This window comes from Corvus moneduloides, chromosome 5, assembly GCF_009650955.1.
Source record: "Corvus moneduloides isolate bCorMon1 chromosome 5, bCorMon1.pri, whole genome shotgun sequence".
NCBI lineage: Eukaryota > Metazoa > Chordata > Aves > Passeriformes > Corvidae > Corvus > Corvus moneduloides.
Genome location: NC_045480.1, coordinates 29,418,065 through 29,434,856, shown reverse-complemented (window position 1 = coordinate 29,434,856; position 16,792 = coordinate 29,418,065). Strand labels below are relative to the sequence as shown.

The window sequence follows — 16,792 nt, the reverse complement described above, 5'->3', positions numbered from 1 at the left end:
AAAACTGTGCACTACAAGCCAAAGACTGAGAAGTTCCACATCACCTTATTAATTTAGACACACCTGAAGATATAAATACATATATTCATTTTTATACAGAAATATACATGAGTATCATACAAAGCAGTTACAAAACAGATGAAAAGCAGTACCGGCTTTTAAACTGGCCACTGTGCCTGCTATTCAAACCCCTTGGGACCGGCGAGAGGAGCCCTCGGGATCGTGTGGCAGGGGCCGGGGGAGGCGGAGGGATCGCGGGTAGCTGGGAGGGCGGCGCTGGGAGCCGGGGCTGCTCGGGGAGGAAACGCTGCTGTTTGAGAGCTGGAGAAATCCCCCCGCGCGAGCCGAGAGGAGGGAAGTCAGTCACCTGGCGGTGAAGGACAGTAAAACAGGGACGGAGACGGAAATCTCTGCCTCTCTCTCCCTTCTCCTCTGCAAGAGATCCAGCTCCTGTTTTCCTCCCAACTCTTTCAGCATAACCTTCAAAGAAGACTATACCTTACAGACTTTATTTTATTATATATATATGTGTGTATATATACAGTACTATTATTATTATTACTGAAAGACTATCTTTAGCTGCAAAACAATTTTTGAGCCTATGCAGGACTTGGGGGATTTTTTTGTCTTGCCAGCGAAATTGTTCATCGCTAATGTCTTGCGCTCACAGGGTGCTAAATTAGCTACCAGACTACTCTGGTCGCATGACGGAGAAAGGCTTTTATCACAGACTGTTCTCTTCAGTTTGAACACATTTGCTTGAAATTTGCTGCATGATGCTGTCCAGGGAAGCAGAATTTTTTTTGCTCGGGATACAGCGATTCGCCGCTTTCTGAGCTTATTGCAGAAGAAAAAAAAAAATCTTTAAACTGAGTGGATTTGGGTTTGTTTTCTTTTTTTTTTCTCTGCTGTCTTCTCCTTTCATTGCCAGAGGATGCGAATCTATTTCACCAGGGAAGGATCACCTGTCGCTTTAATCCTTAAGGGAGTTATTTAAAAAAAAAAAAAAAAAGTGAAATATTTTATTTATTTATTTATTTATTTATTTATTTTAACCGGTGGAGGCGTGATCGCGGAGAATGAGACTGAGGGGAGCTGCCAGGGTTTGGAGGACAAGGCTGAGTTTAGGCTGGAAACTGAGAGACTAGATTCCCCCCCTCCCTTTTTTTATTTTCTCTCCCCCTCTTGTTCTTTTTTATTTTTTGGCACAACTTCCGTAGTTTCCAGTCCGCTCCGTTCAGTTTCGCTCTATGGACAGATCAGCAAACCTGGACACGGAGGAGCTCAAGGTAGGCGACCCGCCGGGCGCAGTCGCTGTGGTTGGGGTTGGCTCCCCTCCTGCCCTGTCCGCCGCTCGGCCGCGGGGGCCGCACGGGCGCTGCGCGGGGCTCCCGCAGCCCGGGCTGGGGGCGCGGAGCCGGGCGCAGCCGCCCCGCGGCGGGGGGAGCGCGGGAGGGCGGCTGCCCCAGCCGAGCGCGGCTTCCCTTCTGCCTGCGCGGCCCACAGCATCGTCATGACAGTATTAATAATAATAGTTGAGGTGATGATGGTAGTGGTGATGGCACTGCCCGTGTGCTCTCGACGTTGCATGAGCACTGGGGGCAGCGCCGGGGACAGCTGGGAGGAAGCGGCAACTGACCCCCGGCGTTCCCGGCAGAAGTTGCCTCTGAAGCCATTCTCGCCTGGGCATCTCCTCTTCTTCCTCTTTCTCCTCCCCTTGCCGCCGGGAGCGACGGGGAAACCCTTCTCCACCCCTCCACCCCCCCCTCGGCTCGCCCCCAGCGCGGCGTCCGGTTCCCCCAGCCGAGGGAAACTGATGGGTAGCCGGCCCGCTGGGCCCCGGTTCGGGGGCCGCTGGAACAATCAAACTTTGCATTAGGACGATGCGAGCTGGGAGGATTCTGCTCCCCCCCGCCCCCCGGCCCAGCTCTGGCTCCCTCCCCGCTGAAGGAGCATGCCTGAGAGCGCTGAGCATGCTCCTTTGCGGAGATAGCCTTCCTACACCTGCTGCCAACTCCCCTCGGCCCTGAGCGGAATTGGGCTGAAGTCATCATCATCATCATCTCATCATCATCATCATCATCATCATCATATAAATCTCTCTATCAATCTATACGCGGTAAAGAGGGTGGCTGGTTCAGGGAGGCAGCGGAGAGGGAGCGGGCGCACAGGGCGAGCTCCGCGGAGCCGCCGGGCCGGAGTGAAACGACGGCCAAGCCGGAGGGGCGGGACACACGTACACCTCGCCGCGGTGGCGGCGAAGGTAGCGCTAAAGAAGCGATGAGAGAGGCCGGGGAAGACAGCCTTCCTTCATCCACAGCCATCCGCGGGACACCCTCTCAGGGCGCCGGCTTCCCCGCGGCCGCGGAGAAGGGCTCGCCTTTGGGAAGGTAAATTGGCGAGCGCTGAAGTGCTGCTGGGGGCTCCTTTCCTTTTCCTATAAACCAGATGTGAAAGTACTGAATAAATATATTCGCCCCCCAGTCTTGCTCGGAACTCTTACTAATCTCCCCAGGGAAAGGCACCCCAGGACTGTAGCGCTGTTTGAGTATTTGAGGTGACGGAAGCGCAGGAGAGGAAAGATGATAAAACGATTTGCTTGAGATCCACGGATCCTCACAGCGCTTCCAGGGCTTCCCCGTCGCAAACGCTGCTTGCCTGAGCTGCCGGGGAGCCCTCTCCCTCCTGCCTCTGCCTTCACAGGATTCACAGGAGACAGCTGGTGCGGGAAAGGCAAAAGACGAGTCTTCCGATTAAGGGGGGAAAAAGTTTTATTGTACCGGATTATTTTTAAAGGGTCTTTAAAGGAGATATGTTTATGCTACAAGAGGGCAGCATTTAGCGTGAATTGTCCGTAAAGCCTGAGGCACGTCCCGCTATGAGCAGGGCATCGAGCCTAGGCTGAAGAGCAGGGGCTTTCTAGTAATCCCGTAGTTATTTGCGCTGCAATTAGAACTCGTGCTGCAGCGTGTAGAGGCTGAGCGACCTCGAGCAAAGAAGCAGCTGAGAAGTAAGCATTGGCACTTTCGCCGTCTCCTCCCTACCCCTTCCGCTCGTAAGGATAAGAAGAGCTTCCAAAGGAGGCATTTCTGCAGATGCTGATAGGGTCTGGGCAGCTCTCTGGGACCATCCGCTTTGGCACGATGCACTTTCTGGCTTTCCCGGGTGTTTTATTGATGTGCGGCTGCTGGGAGAGATCCCAGGTGCCGTCAGGACGCCGCCGGAGCGGGAGCCGGCCCCTCCGGCCGGCAGGGGGTGGTGCGGGCCCGGCCGCCAGCCCCGCGCCAGCCGGGAGCGGCTTCCCCGCCTGCAGCGCTGGGTGCGCCGGGCCGCGCGGAGAAGCGGCTCCGCACCTCGCTCCATCCAGCACGGTGGGGTTTCCTCGCAGTGCGAGCCGTCCAGACACTCTCCCACCAGCAGAAATACAAGGTGGGGGCAAAGCTCTTGGGGGTCTCGGAAGTTCCCAGCTGATGACCTCGCCGTAATTGGGCACAGTAAAGAGCATCTCCCGTATTGCTCCAAGTCGTGAAAGCTTTCATTAGTTTCTGGGTAGTTTCAGGAGAGGTGAAGTGCGCCACTCCTTTTCCCCTGGGCCGACACAGCTCCTTACCAGACCAAAGAGACAGGGCACACTGATAGCAGGCAGCCAGAGGTCCTGAGGTGTTGAGTGGACTCTACCACACCAGACTGCATGGAGGGCTCGTGTCAAGAATGTCAAATATGGTTGTGCCTTACCGCAGCAGAGCTTGCCAAGAATTTTGGAAACATGCTGGACACTTTCTTGATACTGGGTTTCCTCCATTATGACACATATATGCCAGTAAACATCAGAAAGAATAGTGACAGCTTCCCTACTCATAAAAATCAAATGTGTTGTCTCTAAAGATGATAGTAATAATGACACTGAAAACGTATACTATGTTATATATAAAGCTTCTATACACCTCAAATCAGGCATTATATACAAATTCAAAATCTCTATATTATTTATTGCATTGATTGTAATGAATTCTGAATTATTTATCTTGATAATAGACATTTTGAAAGGTGATTTTGTGAAAAGCTCAACAGGTATCATGTGTGCAACACCTGCTAATGAAGGTAGGTGTGCTTCCCCTTACTAGTCCATGCATGAAACCCCGAGGAAAATAATCAGTATGGAAAACAGAGACTGCTCGTCCAGAGGTTTTGAGCTGTTCTGGTTTCCCTTTGATCTGTCTCATCTCTCTCCTCTGACTTTCTAATTCACAAGCCTATGGGGTTTTTGTTTTAAAGGAATAGTACTGAAAACACAAGCTAAATAATTCTGTCATAGTTGCACTGTCGTCTTGGGTTTAGTGTTGTGAAGGGCTTTCTGTTACCTAAAGCATATGCAAGTCTATACCTACATTTTGAACCTACATGAAACTGGTTGGTTTGTATGAGTATTATGCATTTTACAGGGCTCTGTAGTTTGTATATGTATATAAAAGATGACAAATTAACTTATTTTGCATTTAGTGTATTTAAGAACTATGTGGAGGCATGTAATTGCTTGAAATTGTCTGAGCGTCATTTGCAAAGAAGAGTTGGGAGGCATTTGTGTTTGCTGGACGTTGTTGACTTGTTATTTGCACTGACACTGGATAGATTATTACAGATTTTTTCCTTCACATTTGCGCATTCATTTGACAATATAATTCCTCTAATGTGTATCATGACCATTTCTCTTACATGCGTTTAGCAACCACAATTTGTGTACAGTCTTAGAGGGAGATAGTATTCCTTGTAGTGTGTAAACCACTGATACTTCTCTGGTGAAAAGTTGGTTTGTAATTGAATGTATGATAACAGTAAAATTATTAATATGATGGATTAAAAAACATCCTGGAAGCTATTTATTACTTGAAGGCACTGGTTCAGTGAGAATTCTTCATTACAATCGCAAGATGTTTGATTAATAGTGTGCTTAAGTGTCTTGAAATTACCACTTTTAATATGCAAAAGAATTAAACACTTTATTTCTGAATCATCTTGTAAATATTAGCTGATTTTTTTTTTATTCAGCTTGGGAGAGAATATATATAGTGTGTTTATAGTTTTACATTTCCTGGTGATATAAAACTAGTGACTTAACAGAGCATGAAACTGGTCACAAAAGAGGTTTTTGTGACAATTCCAGTGCAATTTATGTAATTTGTAAAATATCTGATAAAGAAATTTAAACAAGGAAACCACAAAAGTTTAAACAAGGGTAGTTTTGTGGTCTTAAACATGTAAATCACTTCAGTATTTAAAAACAGGAGGACTAATACCCTGAGGAATTCTGTAATTTTTTATTTGTTTGTTTTAAAAGAAGGAGCCAGGGAAATTCATGTGCTTGGTGTGGTGTGGGAGGACCTTTTGATGAGATTAAGTAGGTGTTTTTATCTCTATTTAAAGTCAGTCACTCCATAATGGAAAGTGTAGTACTCTATAACACTCAACATACTCTTATGAAAGTCTGTTTCATTTATTCAAGTCTTCTGCTTGGGACATGGACATCTTTGTGTGGATATTAAAGGATTTGTCTTTTTAATGCAAAACCTTCTCTCTCTCCTGTCTTTCTTTAGTACGTCCCTCCAAGAAACCTTCGTGGTTTACTAGGGTTCTTTCAGCAATACTCAATCAAGACAATTAACCTTTGCATTCACAGTCAAAGCATTCATCTTTTAAAGCATTCTTCATGGAAGGTCAAGCTGAAATGGTTTTAAAGTAATATGCATGCAAATTTCTTTTCTCTGTGTTCCTATTGTGGGATTTCTTCTCCATCTCTCAATATGTGTAAAGACTAGACAGAGTCCAGGCGGCTGGAGAGAATTCTATGCGTAAGATATAGTTGTTCAGCAGACACAGAAAAAAGGTCAAGACAATGGCAGTGTTCTCACTTTAGAGTATTCCTGTACTATCACTGCAGAGAATCTGTATAACCTGTGGCTGAGCTTTTTGACATTGTACATTACAGCTTTGCTAAGCTCAACACTCTTTAAATGGAAAATGCATCAAAATCTGAAGGCTTGGTTAAAGGGAAAAAACCACTTCGTCTTCCTGTTCTTCACGGTTTTGGGAAAAATACTGTTTTCCTCTGCTACTTATTTTGCACTTAAAAAAAAAAGATGAATGAGATTAGCAAGACATTTCTTTCTTTCTGAAAGAAAGTGTGTGATGCTACTGTAATTTGGGTTGTTTCTATAAGTCTGAATGTAAGATTTGGAGACAATGTAAAACTCATGCTAGAACCTTTCAAAGATAAATCTCTAATGTGAAGACATATTTGTGGGTCCCAGTCATGCTTTCCTACTACATTCCTTAACCTTTTGGAGGTTGATACTGTTTTCCCATCTTCCTGATAAGGCCAGGAATAAGATTGCTTGTAAATCAATCTTTACTTAAAGTGTTATGGTAAAAATGTCACAAGAGACGTTTCCTATGAAATCAACCTTGTGGTATTTAATATAAATTTTGTAAGTCAGTATCTAGCATAGTTGTTTCTATGTCCTCATACAGCATTCCAAAGGATAAGGATAAGGATTCAAATAACAGTAATAAAAAAGGCTCTCTGAGTTACGAGTAGACACTTTTTTTACTTTGACATGGAAGTTCCCCACAGGGAAAGTACTGTCATTTTCTTTCCTCCTTCAAAAGAAACCTGGAGAACATGGCTTAGAAATGGTACCATTTCCTTTATTTTGAAACACTTTGTACATTTAAAGAGCTTACAGAAATGTTCTTAACGCACTGTAGTACTTTTGACTGCAGCCATGTGTAATGCCCTGTAAAGCCAGAATTACTTAACAGTCCAAGAAAAAGACACATTTATCTACTAAGCCATCTGATCCTTTGCTAATTCTTAGATATGACATGTTAACTCTTTGATCCACAACAAACCCCTTCTTTGTGAAAAAAGATGTTGTGAGGTTGCTATCCACAAGCACTGGGTTTTGTTCCTTGTCACAGGAAGGAATGACTGTTGGCTAAGCCACAACAGTGAGAGACACAAAATGTGAGGCTTTATTCTCAGCAGTATTACTGCAGCTAATGACACAAGGCCAGATTTACAGAGGTACTGAGTAAGTCAAAGCAAGCTTCTGGTGTTCAGCAACTTTATTAAAAAAAATGTTCTTTCTGTACCTACCTTCTTATACCTCTAGCTAACACATTAAGGAGGATTGTGTGATATAAACCCTGTGTATTTGCACTGCTTGAAAAGTAATAAATGAGGACAGAGTATCTTTCTGCAATTTAAAATTAGCAGTACTTTGTTGAATCACTGCAGTTACATCAGCAAAAGCACATCAGTGATATGCCTATAAATCGGTGCCATAAGCAGTAGAAAGCCTCAGGCATAAAAATCTGGCCTTCAGCCATATTTCTCTGTTGTAGCAGTTCTCTTCAGTTCATGTGGGCAGCATGGTCTGGAATTTATAGGTTCTGCCTTCCTGCTCCTACAACTCTTGAACAAATTATGTTAGTAAACAGAGGCTGCCACTTCTGAAAAATCACATCCTTTCCAGTTTGTATTAAGGTAATTGTGTACATTTAATGGTAGCACATAAAGTGAAAACAGAATTAATTTTAATTTGTGCTTTTTTAAATGCACTGTTCTTTGTACCATGATCAGGGTGGAGAGTACAGATTGTTGGATCAGGTCGGCAAAAGCATTTTTGTTATTTTCGCTCTTCAAGATCGGGGTTGATGGTACTTCTGCTTCTCAGTTATGGAGGTCTTCTTCTACACAAAATTGTTCATAAGTTATTTTGAGTGGGATTCAAGAAAGGGGAAGAACTTGTGTTCATATTGAACACAAGCAGCGCAATTGCCCGGATATGCTGGGACCTCTAGTTGAGCAAATAATGCTGTAAGCCACTGTAATTACAGAAAGCATTCTTTCCAAATGAAGTTAATTATTAGTACTAAATTTTATTAATTCTAGGTAAATATAGTCCACATGCACAAAGCACTCTGTAAAGAGCTCTGCCCTTTAACTGATTGAAGACAAGTGTATGAACTTTGATAGAGGAAGGTTTCATCTTTGCTTAACTTAGACTTGCATTTAACGAATTTCCAACGTGTGAAACAAAACCAAAAGTAAAAAATCAATAGAGCCTTTGCTACTTTATGAGCTAGTAAGTTTCTGAACATAGATCAACAAATACGACAAAGGTTGAAAGGCAATATAAAACTTCATGAGCTACCTATAATAAAGGGGAAGAGAGTTAGTTGAATTAAGCCTCAGAATCTGGGTTTTACATCGCTTTCAATTTAAAGCCTAATGTCGGGAAAGGTGTTAAATCTGAACTCAGAAAGGTGCTTGGCTGCCACACATCCAGCCTACCTGCTCTGTGCTGAGAGGGGTCAGGGCTGGGCAGCCCCACTCTCCACTTTGTCTTTCCTGATTGCACTTGAGGCTTGGGCAAAAACACGGTTTGCTTGTAAGTAGCTTTGGAAGTAGTCAAGCCATTACCTAGTACACTTTGAGAGTTCCAAGTTCTGTTTTGCAGGAACATTCATTGTTTCCCTTAGGAACTGCTACAGGGAAGGTGCCTACAATGCAGCAGAGACTTTGTCCTGTAAAGGAATCCACAAAGACCCCACTTCACCCACAAGGCACAAAGTGCTTCAGTTTTCCCTGCTCATGCTCCTTAGGCACATGAAACTAATTACACATTCGCTTCCATATTTCCCATCTGGACTAAGAGGAGTACTTTATGATTTATCCTGCTTTAGGGCCGTTGATATCCATCCCCCAGATATACTGAATTCTCCTGGGCATCCCAATGAGGGTGCTCAAAGATGATTTATTTGCAAACATGAGTTTAGCACATAATAGTGACCCCAATGGCTTTCACTGGGTAAGTGGCCAAATGAGGTAAAAAATTCCTGGGTCTTCCTTTTAATGTGATTTTTTTTTTTTACTGTTAGCTTAAACCACATATATTTTAAACAATGAAAGAAGACTGTAACTCAACTTGGAGGGTTTGTTTCTATTTAGAAAAAAAGATTGAGCCAGTTTTATGTATTCAAAGTGATTGCTTGGTCATCACAGTCCTGTAGAACTTCTAAAGATGTGAATTGCAGTCTGTACAGAAAATTCTTCTGTTGTAAGGCTTCAGGAGATAAGTAAGAATTCAGTCTGTGCTTTTTTTTTTAATTTTTTTTTTTTTTTTTTTTTGTAATTTGTCTTTGCTAATTCAGGAGTCTCTCTGCTGAGCAGGCCGGCCGTTGTAAACCCCATTCACCACCTAATAGATGTGTGATGAAGGAAGTTGAATGATCTATGCCTCAATAAATGGCAGAGAGAATTTCAGCATGCATTACAAAAAGTCTGGAAGTTTTTCCAAGAAGATTACTTAGCCTTAAAGCTGAAACTCATGGCATCATTTATTACTTGAAATAGTTTGAAAATTAGCTCTGAATAAGTACAAACTAGGAGACATTCACTATAAAAATCCATTCCTCCAAAATGACACAAAATCTTGATCCTCTCAGAAGTTTAGAACAGTTCAGACAAAAAGAAGAAGACAAAAATTGTGATCAAGATCCATCTGTAATTTTTTTTGGCTTGAGTCATCACCAACAGATGGTAAATACTCCATAGAAATCACTCAGCTGAATTACTCCAGTTTATGGGGTTCATAAGGCATCTACCCTTAGTCCTAGCCTCTAATACTTTTTGTCAGAACCTCAGTTCCTTCTGAAGGTTCTGACAGGTACCAGCACACAGGCTTGTGTATAATTATGCATTTAGGTACAGTGCTTGATACGTAAATATTGGTAGTAATTGTCTTCCCTTTTATTTCTTCTGAAACAATAGGACTTAGTCCTAGCACAAAACTGCCTAACTGTGTCAAGCTTTATAGGTTGTTGCAGAAATAGCTAGCAACAAGCTGGTATTGACTGTCACTTCCTGTAGGACTTGAGTTGACATCTACTATTTCAGATACACATCAGCTTAGAAATACTGTGTGTGACATTTCCCAATGATTCCTGCAGTTGAGCAGACATGAGATGAATGCAAAAACTGCCCATTGTATAGACTCATGTTCCCACTTAATCTTCATGCAGAGAAACTTATTCTTCCATTTCATCAATGTTTTATTAGATTTTCCTGAAAAAGCTGGCAGAAGAATATAATTCTTCAGAGGACTAACAGGTTACTTAGTGTGTGCTGTTTCCCCAAGACTGGCATTGACATTGTCATTTCTGTAAGTATATCTTGTTTTCAGGGGAGTGAGCTACCATTTTTAGAATTGATTTCATACCTTTCTTTGTTTCTACCCCAACTCACTAGGTGCGAGTATGTGATTTGAAAATGATCTTTGTTCAGAAAAGACCTCTCTCTAGTTAAGCTCCCTGTTTTGTTCAGTGTTATTTTAGATGAGGTAAATAACATTCACTGTTCATGCAAAGATGTCTACTCAGTCTAGTGAGACCACCTGCACTATTCCTTAGTAAAATTATGAGATTGTAAGTAGTGTCTCTGTGTCTCATGATAAAATTTCCATCATACTGCTGACAGGCATAAAACAGAAGTCATCCTTTGCTGAGGTGCTGTCTATCCTACTGAACTCGGACTTTGCAAACCTTGATCAATGAATGAATATACCTAGTAGGCAGAAAATTGCAGCATGATGAGCAGGCCAAAAAGGGAGCACTAGGAGAGCTGTGCTGAAGCCTAGCACCTGATATGTCAAGAATTATAGATTATATTGAGTAAAAGTTATTTTGGTTTTGGGCATATGCTGCTGCATCAGATGACAATACTTTATTTTGTAATATTAATGCAGAGCTTGCCAAAGCAGTTTTATAATAGCCAAGTGGAATGTGAAGATTTGGAGCTGAAAGGGAAGCCTGAGGGGTTCAATAACAAATGACAGCACAGTGATGGTGTGCTGAGGTGGTGACAAACTGAATCAAAAGGTCTGTATGGCTCTCTGCACTGTTGCTGGTGCCTCGTGGATGTATCTTAATTATTCACAGGTTTTTACTATACTTTGCAATTTTTAAGACATAGCATAACCCTGTGTTTTGTGCTAGTATTACTATTTAGTAAGTAATGTATCTGTGGCATATGCAACATTTAAAGCATATGGAAAAAAAAAGAGTGAAATTTATTTGTTGAGGTGATAGAAAACTTAATGACTTACTCAGAAAATTTGTAGGAAGCCCATGTCTAGGGGACATGGGCCTGCAAGGAGGTGACTGGGCCAGAAAATCTCAGAACCTATGAAAGCAGATGAAATTACTGTCCCAATGGAATGTTACCACTGAACTGGTATGCAATGTGTTTTATAGTTTACTTGCAGTTGACAAGGCATCTTTGTGTGTGGACTCTTTTACATTTTAAATTACAGATTTCTTTAATAATTGATAAAATGCCAAAATATCCTGTAGCATTGATAGGCACTTCACGCCTCTTGTGACTCCTCCCAAATAAAGCCAGTAGCATGAAGAAGGGAAAAGGAGAGATAACAAGATGCAAATCTACTGGAAGAAGCCAATAGCAGAGTGTGAGCCAAATGAGGGTGCCTTCCACTGTCTTACCCAAGCCAGTTCAACACAGTACTGTGCTCTTCTCTCACCCTCATTTGACTTGATAGCCAGTTGCACAGATTGACTGGACAATTCTTCTAGCAGCGGCAAATTTTAATTTTAGGGGACCCAAGCACTTTCAAATGAGATCCAAAGTACAATGCAGCTGACTCAGCAGTCGTGCAGAGGTTGTAAGCTCTGTTGGGGGGGCTGGCAGTGGCAGCTGGCAGCTGTAGCATCTTAAGCTGGATCATCCCTCACAAAACAGAATGTTTGTAACAGTGCTAAGTGCCCATTCTGCATATGATATTTTCCGGATATGTGTATGCTGAGTTGCCACTATTGATATTATTCCAGAATTTGGCCCAAGAATCATGGTGTAAGGTCAGATGTTTGGATCACAATACATAAATTGCCTGCTTGCTGTAGACAGTTATGATGGCAGTTCTATTTCTTGCTTTTTTTTATTATTTACCTTAATTTTTTTCTTCTAATCTTGTAAATGGAAAAAAAAATTGTGAAATTTTTACTATGAAAATACTGTTTTCTACACGAGGAAGTTAAATACTTATTTCCAGTTTAAATAAACCCTACTTTATCTTATCTTGCAATGATTTAGTGTTCACTCATATGTATTTTTACCCCACTAACATAAAAAGAATTGTTTTTTATGAAATGAATTATCTGAAACAGATTTAAATGTAACCTTAAAGCACAAAACGAGAAACAGGAAAACAGAGTTAAACTTTTAAACCAATCAATTTTATTCTGAACACAGCAATTGCTTATGCTGTCAGCAGGAATAAAGTTTACTGCTGTTGGAAACTTGTAAAAAGTCAGATGTGTTCCTGTAAAATGCCTTGTCAACTGCAAGTAAACAAGACCACACATTTCAAGAACCAAACATCTCCTAATTTTAGTGTCTATAAGGTTTGTGTTCTAAACACCTGCTCATAAATAGTTACAAGAATGTGAATTGAACAAAGAGAAGGAAATGCTATATTGCTAAATGGCAAAGAAATCCTGCTTATTTACCTTCTGAACTGCCTCAGCCAGAATACACAGGATTCAGCTGTTTATCTAAGGGGTAGCCAAGACATGCCTATATTCAATGCTGAACTAAGATTAGTATGGATGTCTTTGTAATTATTATGTCCAAATAAAACTAATCCTTATATCAGTACAAGTTGTATCACAATTAAATCTTAATGACGGATACAATCCCAGCTTTTTATTGAAAAAATACCTTCTGTGTACCTTTCAAGGGAAGAGAAGACAGGAGGAGGAATAATTATTTGTCTGCTCAGTTTAGTCTATTTTAATCTAGAGCCAATTAAAATAACTAATTAAAAAAAAATCTACCTTTAAAAAACATACCTTTGAAAGGAGAGATAAAATTGTAATGCATCCCTCACGTAACTGTCTGTATCAGTATCAGTTTGATGGGTAGTTTGCTTCTATTGGCACCTTCTGAAAAAACAATACAAATTAAAACCTCAAAGCTGTAAGCTTTAACAATCCAGGGCTAAGAATGAGATGGTAGTGCTGTTTACTGGGATAAATCAGGTGCTACTAAACAAAATTTCAATACCAAAATGTAATAATATCATCATCAGTAGCTCTTGAAAGAGACCTGGCTGCCTAAAGGCAACTTAATTTTAAACACTGAGACAAGTCAATCAGTATGCACCTAAAAATATGCATTGAGGGATGCAGTTTGCATTCATTAGAGGCTAGTTTTTTCTTTCTAACCTGTGAGATCTTGAATTCTTTTGTTTGCTTATTCAGGAACATAGGCACAGGTGCATTACTTTGTAGGGTATGGGTCTGCTTGCTGCTGGTTACGGGGTGGAGAAAGAGAGTTTCTATGGGAAGTACAGGACACAGAGAAATAGCCTTCTACTCAAAATTCTGTGCTTTCTGTCCTAGTATTAAAACATCTTTCTCACAAGACTGTTTATCTGGAGGTAGGGGCATGTCGATGATCTGGAAATGTAAGTGTTAGCTCAGCCAATGTCCATTGACTATGGCCCGAGAGGTTAGAAGGTGGGCCCATTTCCTGTTTTTACATTTTTCAGTATCAGAACAGATAGCCTGTAGCATTTTAAGTGGCTAAGGGCACAGTGGAAAGCAAAATACTGAGATGTCAGTAAAGCTATCTCAGTGCTTTTGAGAACAGTATCCTGGATCATGACTAAATGGTTGTTTCTGATTCTGACCAAATGCCAACAATTTTGGCAAGGCTGTATCAAGGACAAAAAAAATCTATGGAATTTAACTTTTTATTTTTTAATTAAAATGTCTTTTATGAGCTCCAAGTGTATTTTTGTGTTTCATGGTGCAGGGAGGAACCCATTTTCACCTGACAATCTGTTACACCTTGTGCTTTGAATATGCTCTGATTAGATTTGTTATGTAAATATCCACATAGGCTGGTAGAGAAGGTATATCTGCTCATGATCACAGGGTAAATTATGAAAAGTATTATATCCTAGACATCTATTTTGACTGTCAACCTCAGAAAGAAAATAACTCTTGTCCTTTTAAGTCACATGGAAGTATATGATTTATGGATGATAGTATAGTTACCTGTTGACTCCTGGAAAGAAATACAGCAAAACTTGATTTTAGATGTATTTAAGAACATAATGAATACCGGAAAGTTACAGTTTTATCAAGGGCATTGGTCTCAAAACTTTTCAGAGCAGTCGTTTTGAAATGTTGTCACTAGCTAGGCCAAATAATTAATACTGCAGCAAAGTATCAGTGAAAAAGAATAGCTGGTGACAAAATACCATATCACAGCATCATAGAGTAGTTTGGATTGGAAGGGCTCTTTAAAAGTCATCCAGTCCAACCCCTCTGCAAACAACAAGAACATCTTCAACTGGACTAGGCTGCTCCGGGCCCCATTGAACCTGACCTTGACTATTTCCAGGGATGGGGCAACTACCACCTCTCTGGGCAACCTGTTCCCTTGTTTCACCATCCTCTTTGTAAAAGACTTTTTCCTCATATATTGCATCACATTTTTAAGAGATTTAAATTTTGCTTCTGGGAAAGACTTTTGTATCCTCTCTTCTCTAGAAAGGCAAGATCTGCTTGAGACATTTGCTTTATCTGTGCAGTTAAAGAGAATAGCATGTTCTGTTTTCCAAATACATAACCAGGAAAATACTTATCTTCAATAGCTTGCAGTTGATATGGATAAAGAGGACAAAACATAATTAGTATACTACAGGTTTTTGATTCTGTTTTTTTTTTTTTTTCCATTGCTTTTTTGTACCTTGCCTCTTCTGATTTAGCTTTGTGGCCCTTCAGCAGTTTTCTGAAAAATTTCTCTATATAAAAGACTTTTGCTGGGCAATCTGCTGATTTAAGGTACTGTATTAGCTGAACCAAAGCCATCTTTCTCTCTGAACTCTGCTTTCCTCTAAGTATAATCATTCAGTCCTCTTCTAAGTAGTAAAAGTATTAAAAAGTGTCAATATGTACGTATAGGGCCATATGTGTGTACAGCTTTTACAGGACTGTATTTTTCACTTCTCATTTCAAGTTTTTAAACTTCTTTTTGACAACAGTGCTATAAGAGATGTGCTATTCTTGGTTGGCATCTGATTCATAAGTGCTCATCAGAACACTCTCATTAACTTCAGTAAAAAGAGGGAATATTTGCTGAGATTTTCAAGACTTAAAAAGATGTGGCCTGTATTGTGATATGTTTTTAATAGAAGAAATAGTCAGAGAAACAGGTGGGAAAATTTTTCCTATGTCATGATCAGTGAGATCAGTACCAGATTTATGCTCATGGACCTTGTTGCTGTCTAGAGGCTTTCTTATGTACTCCTTCATTGATGGCAGCAGAAGTTCAATCAACACACAGAACCAGGCCAGTGTGTGGGTCTAATTCCTGCAGCACTGTGTGTGTATGTGACAGTGGGCATTTTGTAGCCAAGAGGAAAACAACAAAGATGGTAGGCATCTAAATTGAAAGGTCTCAAAAATAATGGGCAAGGACTACCTCAGTTTTTAGTAGCTGCCATAGCCAATAATCACAGTGAGCATATTTTGATTTAATCTTTTCTCAGCCATTATCTTCCTGAACAGGCAGGGGCTGTGCTACCTACCCACCTCCTGTTCTGCAGCAGGGACAGACCGACCCATGCTCCAGCGTGGTGTTGGAGCGCGGTCCCGGCTCTGCTGCAGCCATCTCTCCCAGTGCTGCAGTGCCAGAGTTTCTTCAGCTGGGTCTGCTGGGAGGGCAGTTCCTTTCTCCATTGTAAAAGTAGCCGTGCTGAAAAGACAGTGAGGTCTCAGGCCATATTAGTTTCCCTTATGATATCTGTAAAGAAAGGCAGTCCCTGTTGCTGTGTTACATTTGGCTTGAGCCCCATGAACATTTTCCTTCTCAGAAGACTAAGCTTCAGCTCAGCTTCAGCTCAGAAAATCAAGCCCAGGCATATATTTTACAGTTCATAAGTAGTTATAGTGATGGAAGAACATGTAGACTAGTCATCAAAATAAGGGGCAATGTTACAGCTTTTGCAGCCATGTAATAAAAAATATTCTTTCCTTTTTTGCACTGAGCCACTTGCAGTCTGTAATATACTGAAAAGAGATTTTATGTTTCCTTTTTCCCCCTCAGTTTCCAGCATGGAAAACAAATGCTCTGCTTCAGCAAGTGAATCCACCCATGCTTGTGATAACATACTGGCTGTGTGTGAAGATTATACCAATAATTACTGTTTAGAAGTGCTCTGCATGCAGATGCCACAATAGGGCATTGAGAATATATCAATCACACAGTTATGGGAAACACAATAGGAATCTTTCTGTGAGTGAAATAATTATATTTTAGCCACGTTGGAACCAAATAATCTAGCTAGCTCTAAGTCTTTATTGATGTGTAAAATGATTATTTATGCATTGTAATGCACCCTTGTTCAAATAATGGTGCTGGAATATTCTATGAAAGTTTTTGAACAGCTCTGGAATAGCTATACTGTTGGGTGACAGCAGTATCATTAGTAACCTGCATGAGTATTTCTAACCATGTGCAAATTCATCTTTTATTTCACTGTAATTTTTCCCAGTGTTTTCACCTTCTATATATTTCAAGATAAATTATCTTTCTTGAAATGCTTCCCCAGTGCAAGTAGCTCCAGTGCATAGGTTAGATGATCCTGTGTTGGTGTAGGAGAGAAGTGGCACCCTGTGCTGTTCAAGGCCCACCTCTGCAGGA

The 16,792-nt window shown here is 41.2% G+C and overlaps 1 protein-coding gene across 3 annotated transcripts in view; it reads left to right on the top strand.

The window, feature by feature from the left end:
• The first annotated feature begins 386 nt into the window (after window positions 1–386).
• The window catches only part of SGCZ (sarcoglycan zeta), a 420,887-nt gene continuing 404,481 nt past the window's right edge, over window positions 387–16,792 (top strand). For all 3 annotated transcript variants that reach the window (XR_004240334.1, XM_032109901.1, XM_032109902.1), the window contains exon 1: window positions 387–1,289. Coding sequence is in view for 2 of the 3 variants with exons in the window: in XM_032109901.1 (XP_031965792.1) it covers window positions 1,251–1,289 (39 nt within the window). In the remaining variant the exon portion in view is untranslated. The remainder of the gene's footprint in view (window positions 1,290–16,792) is intronic.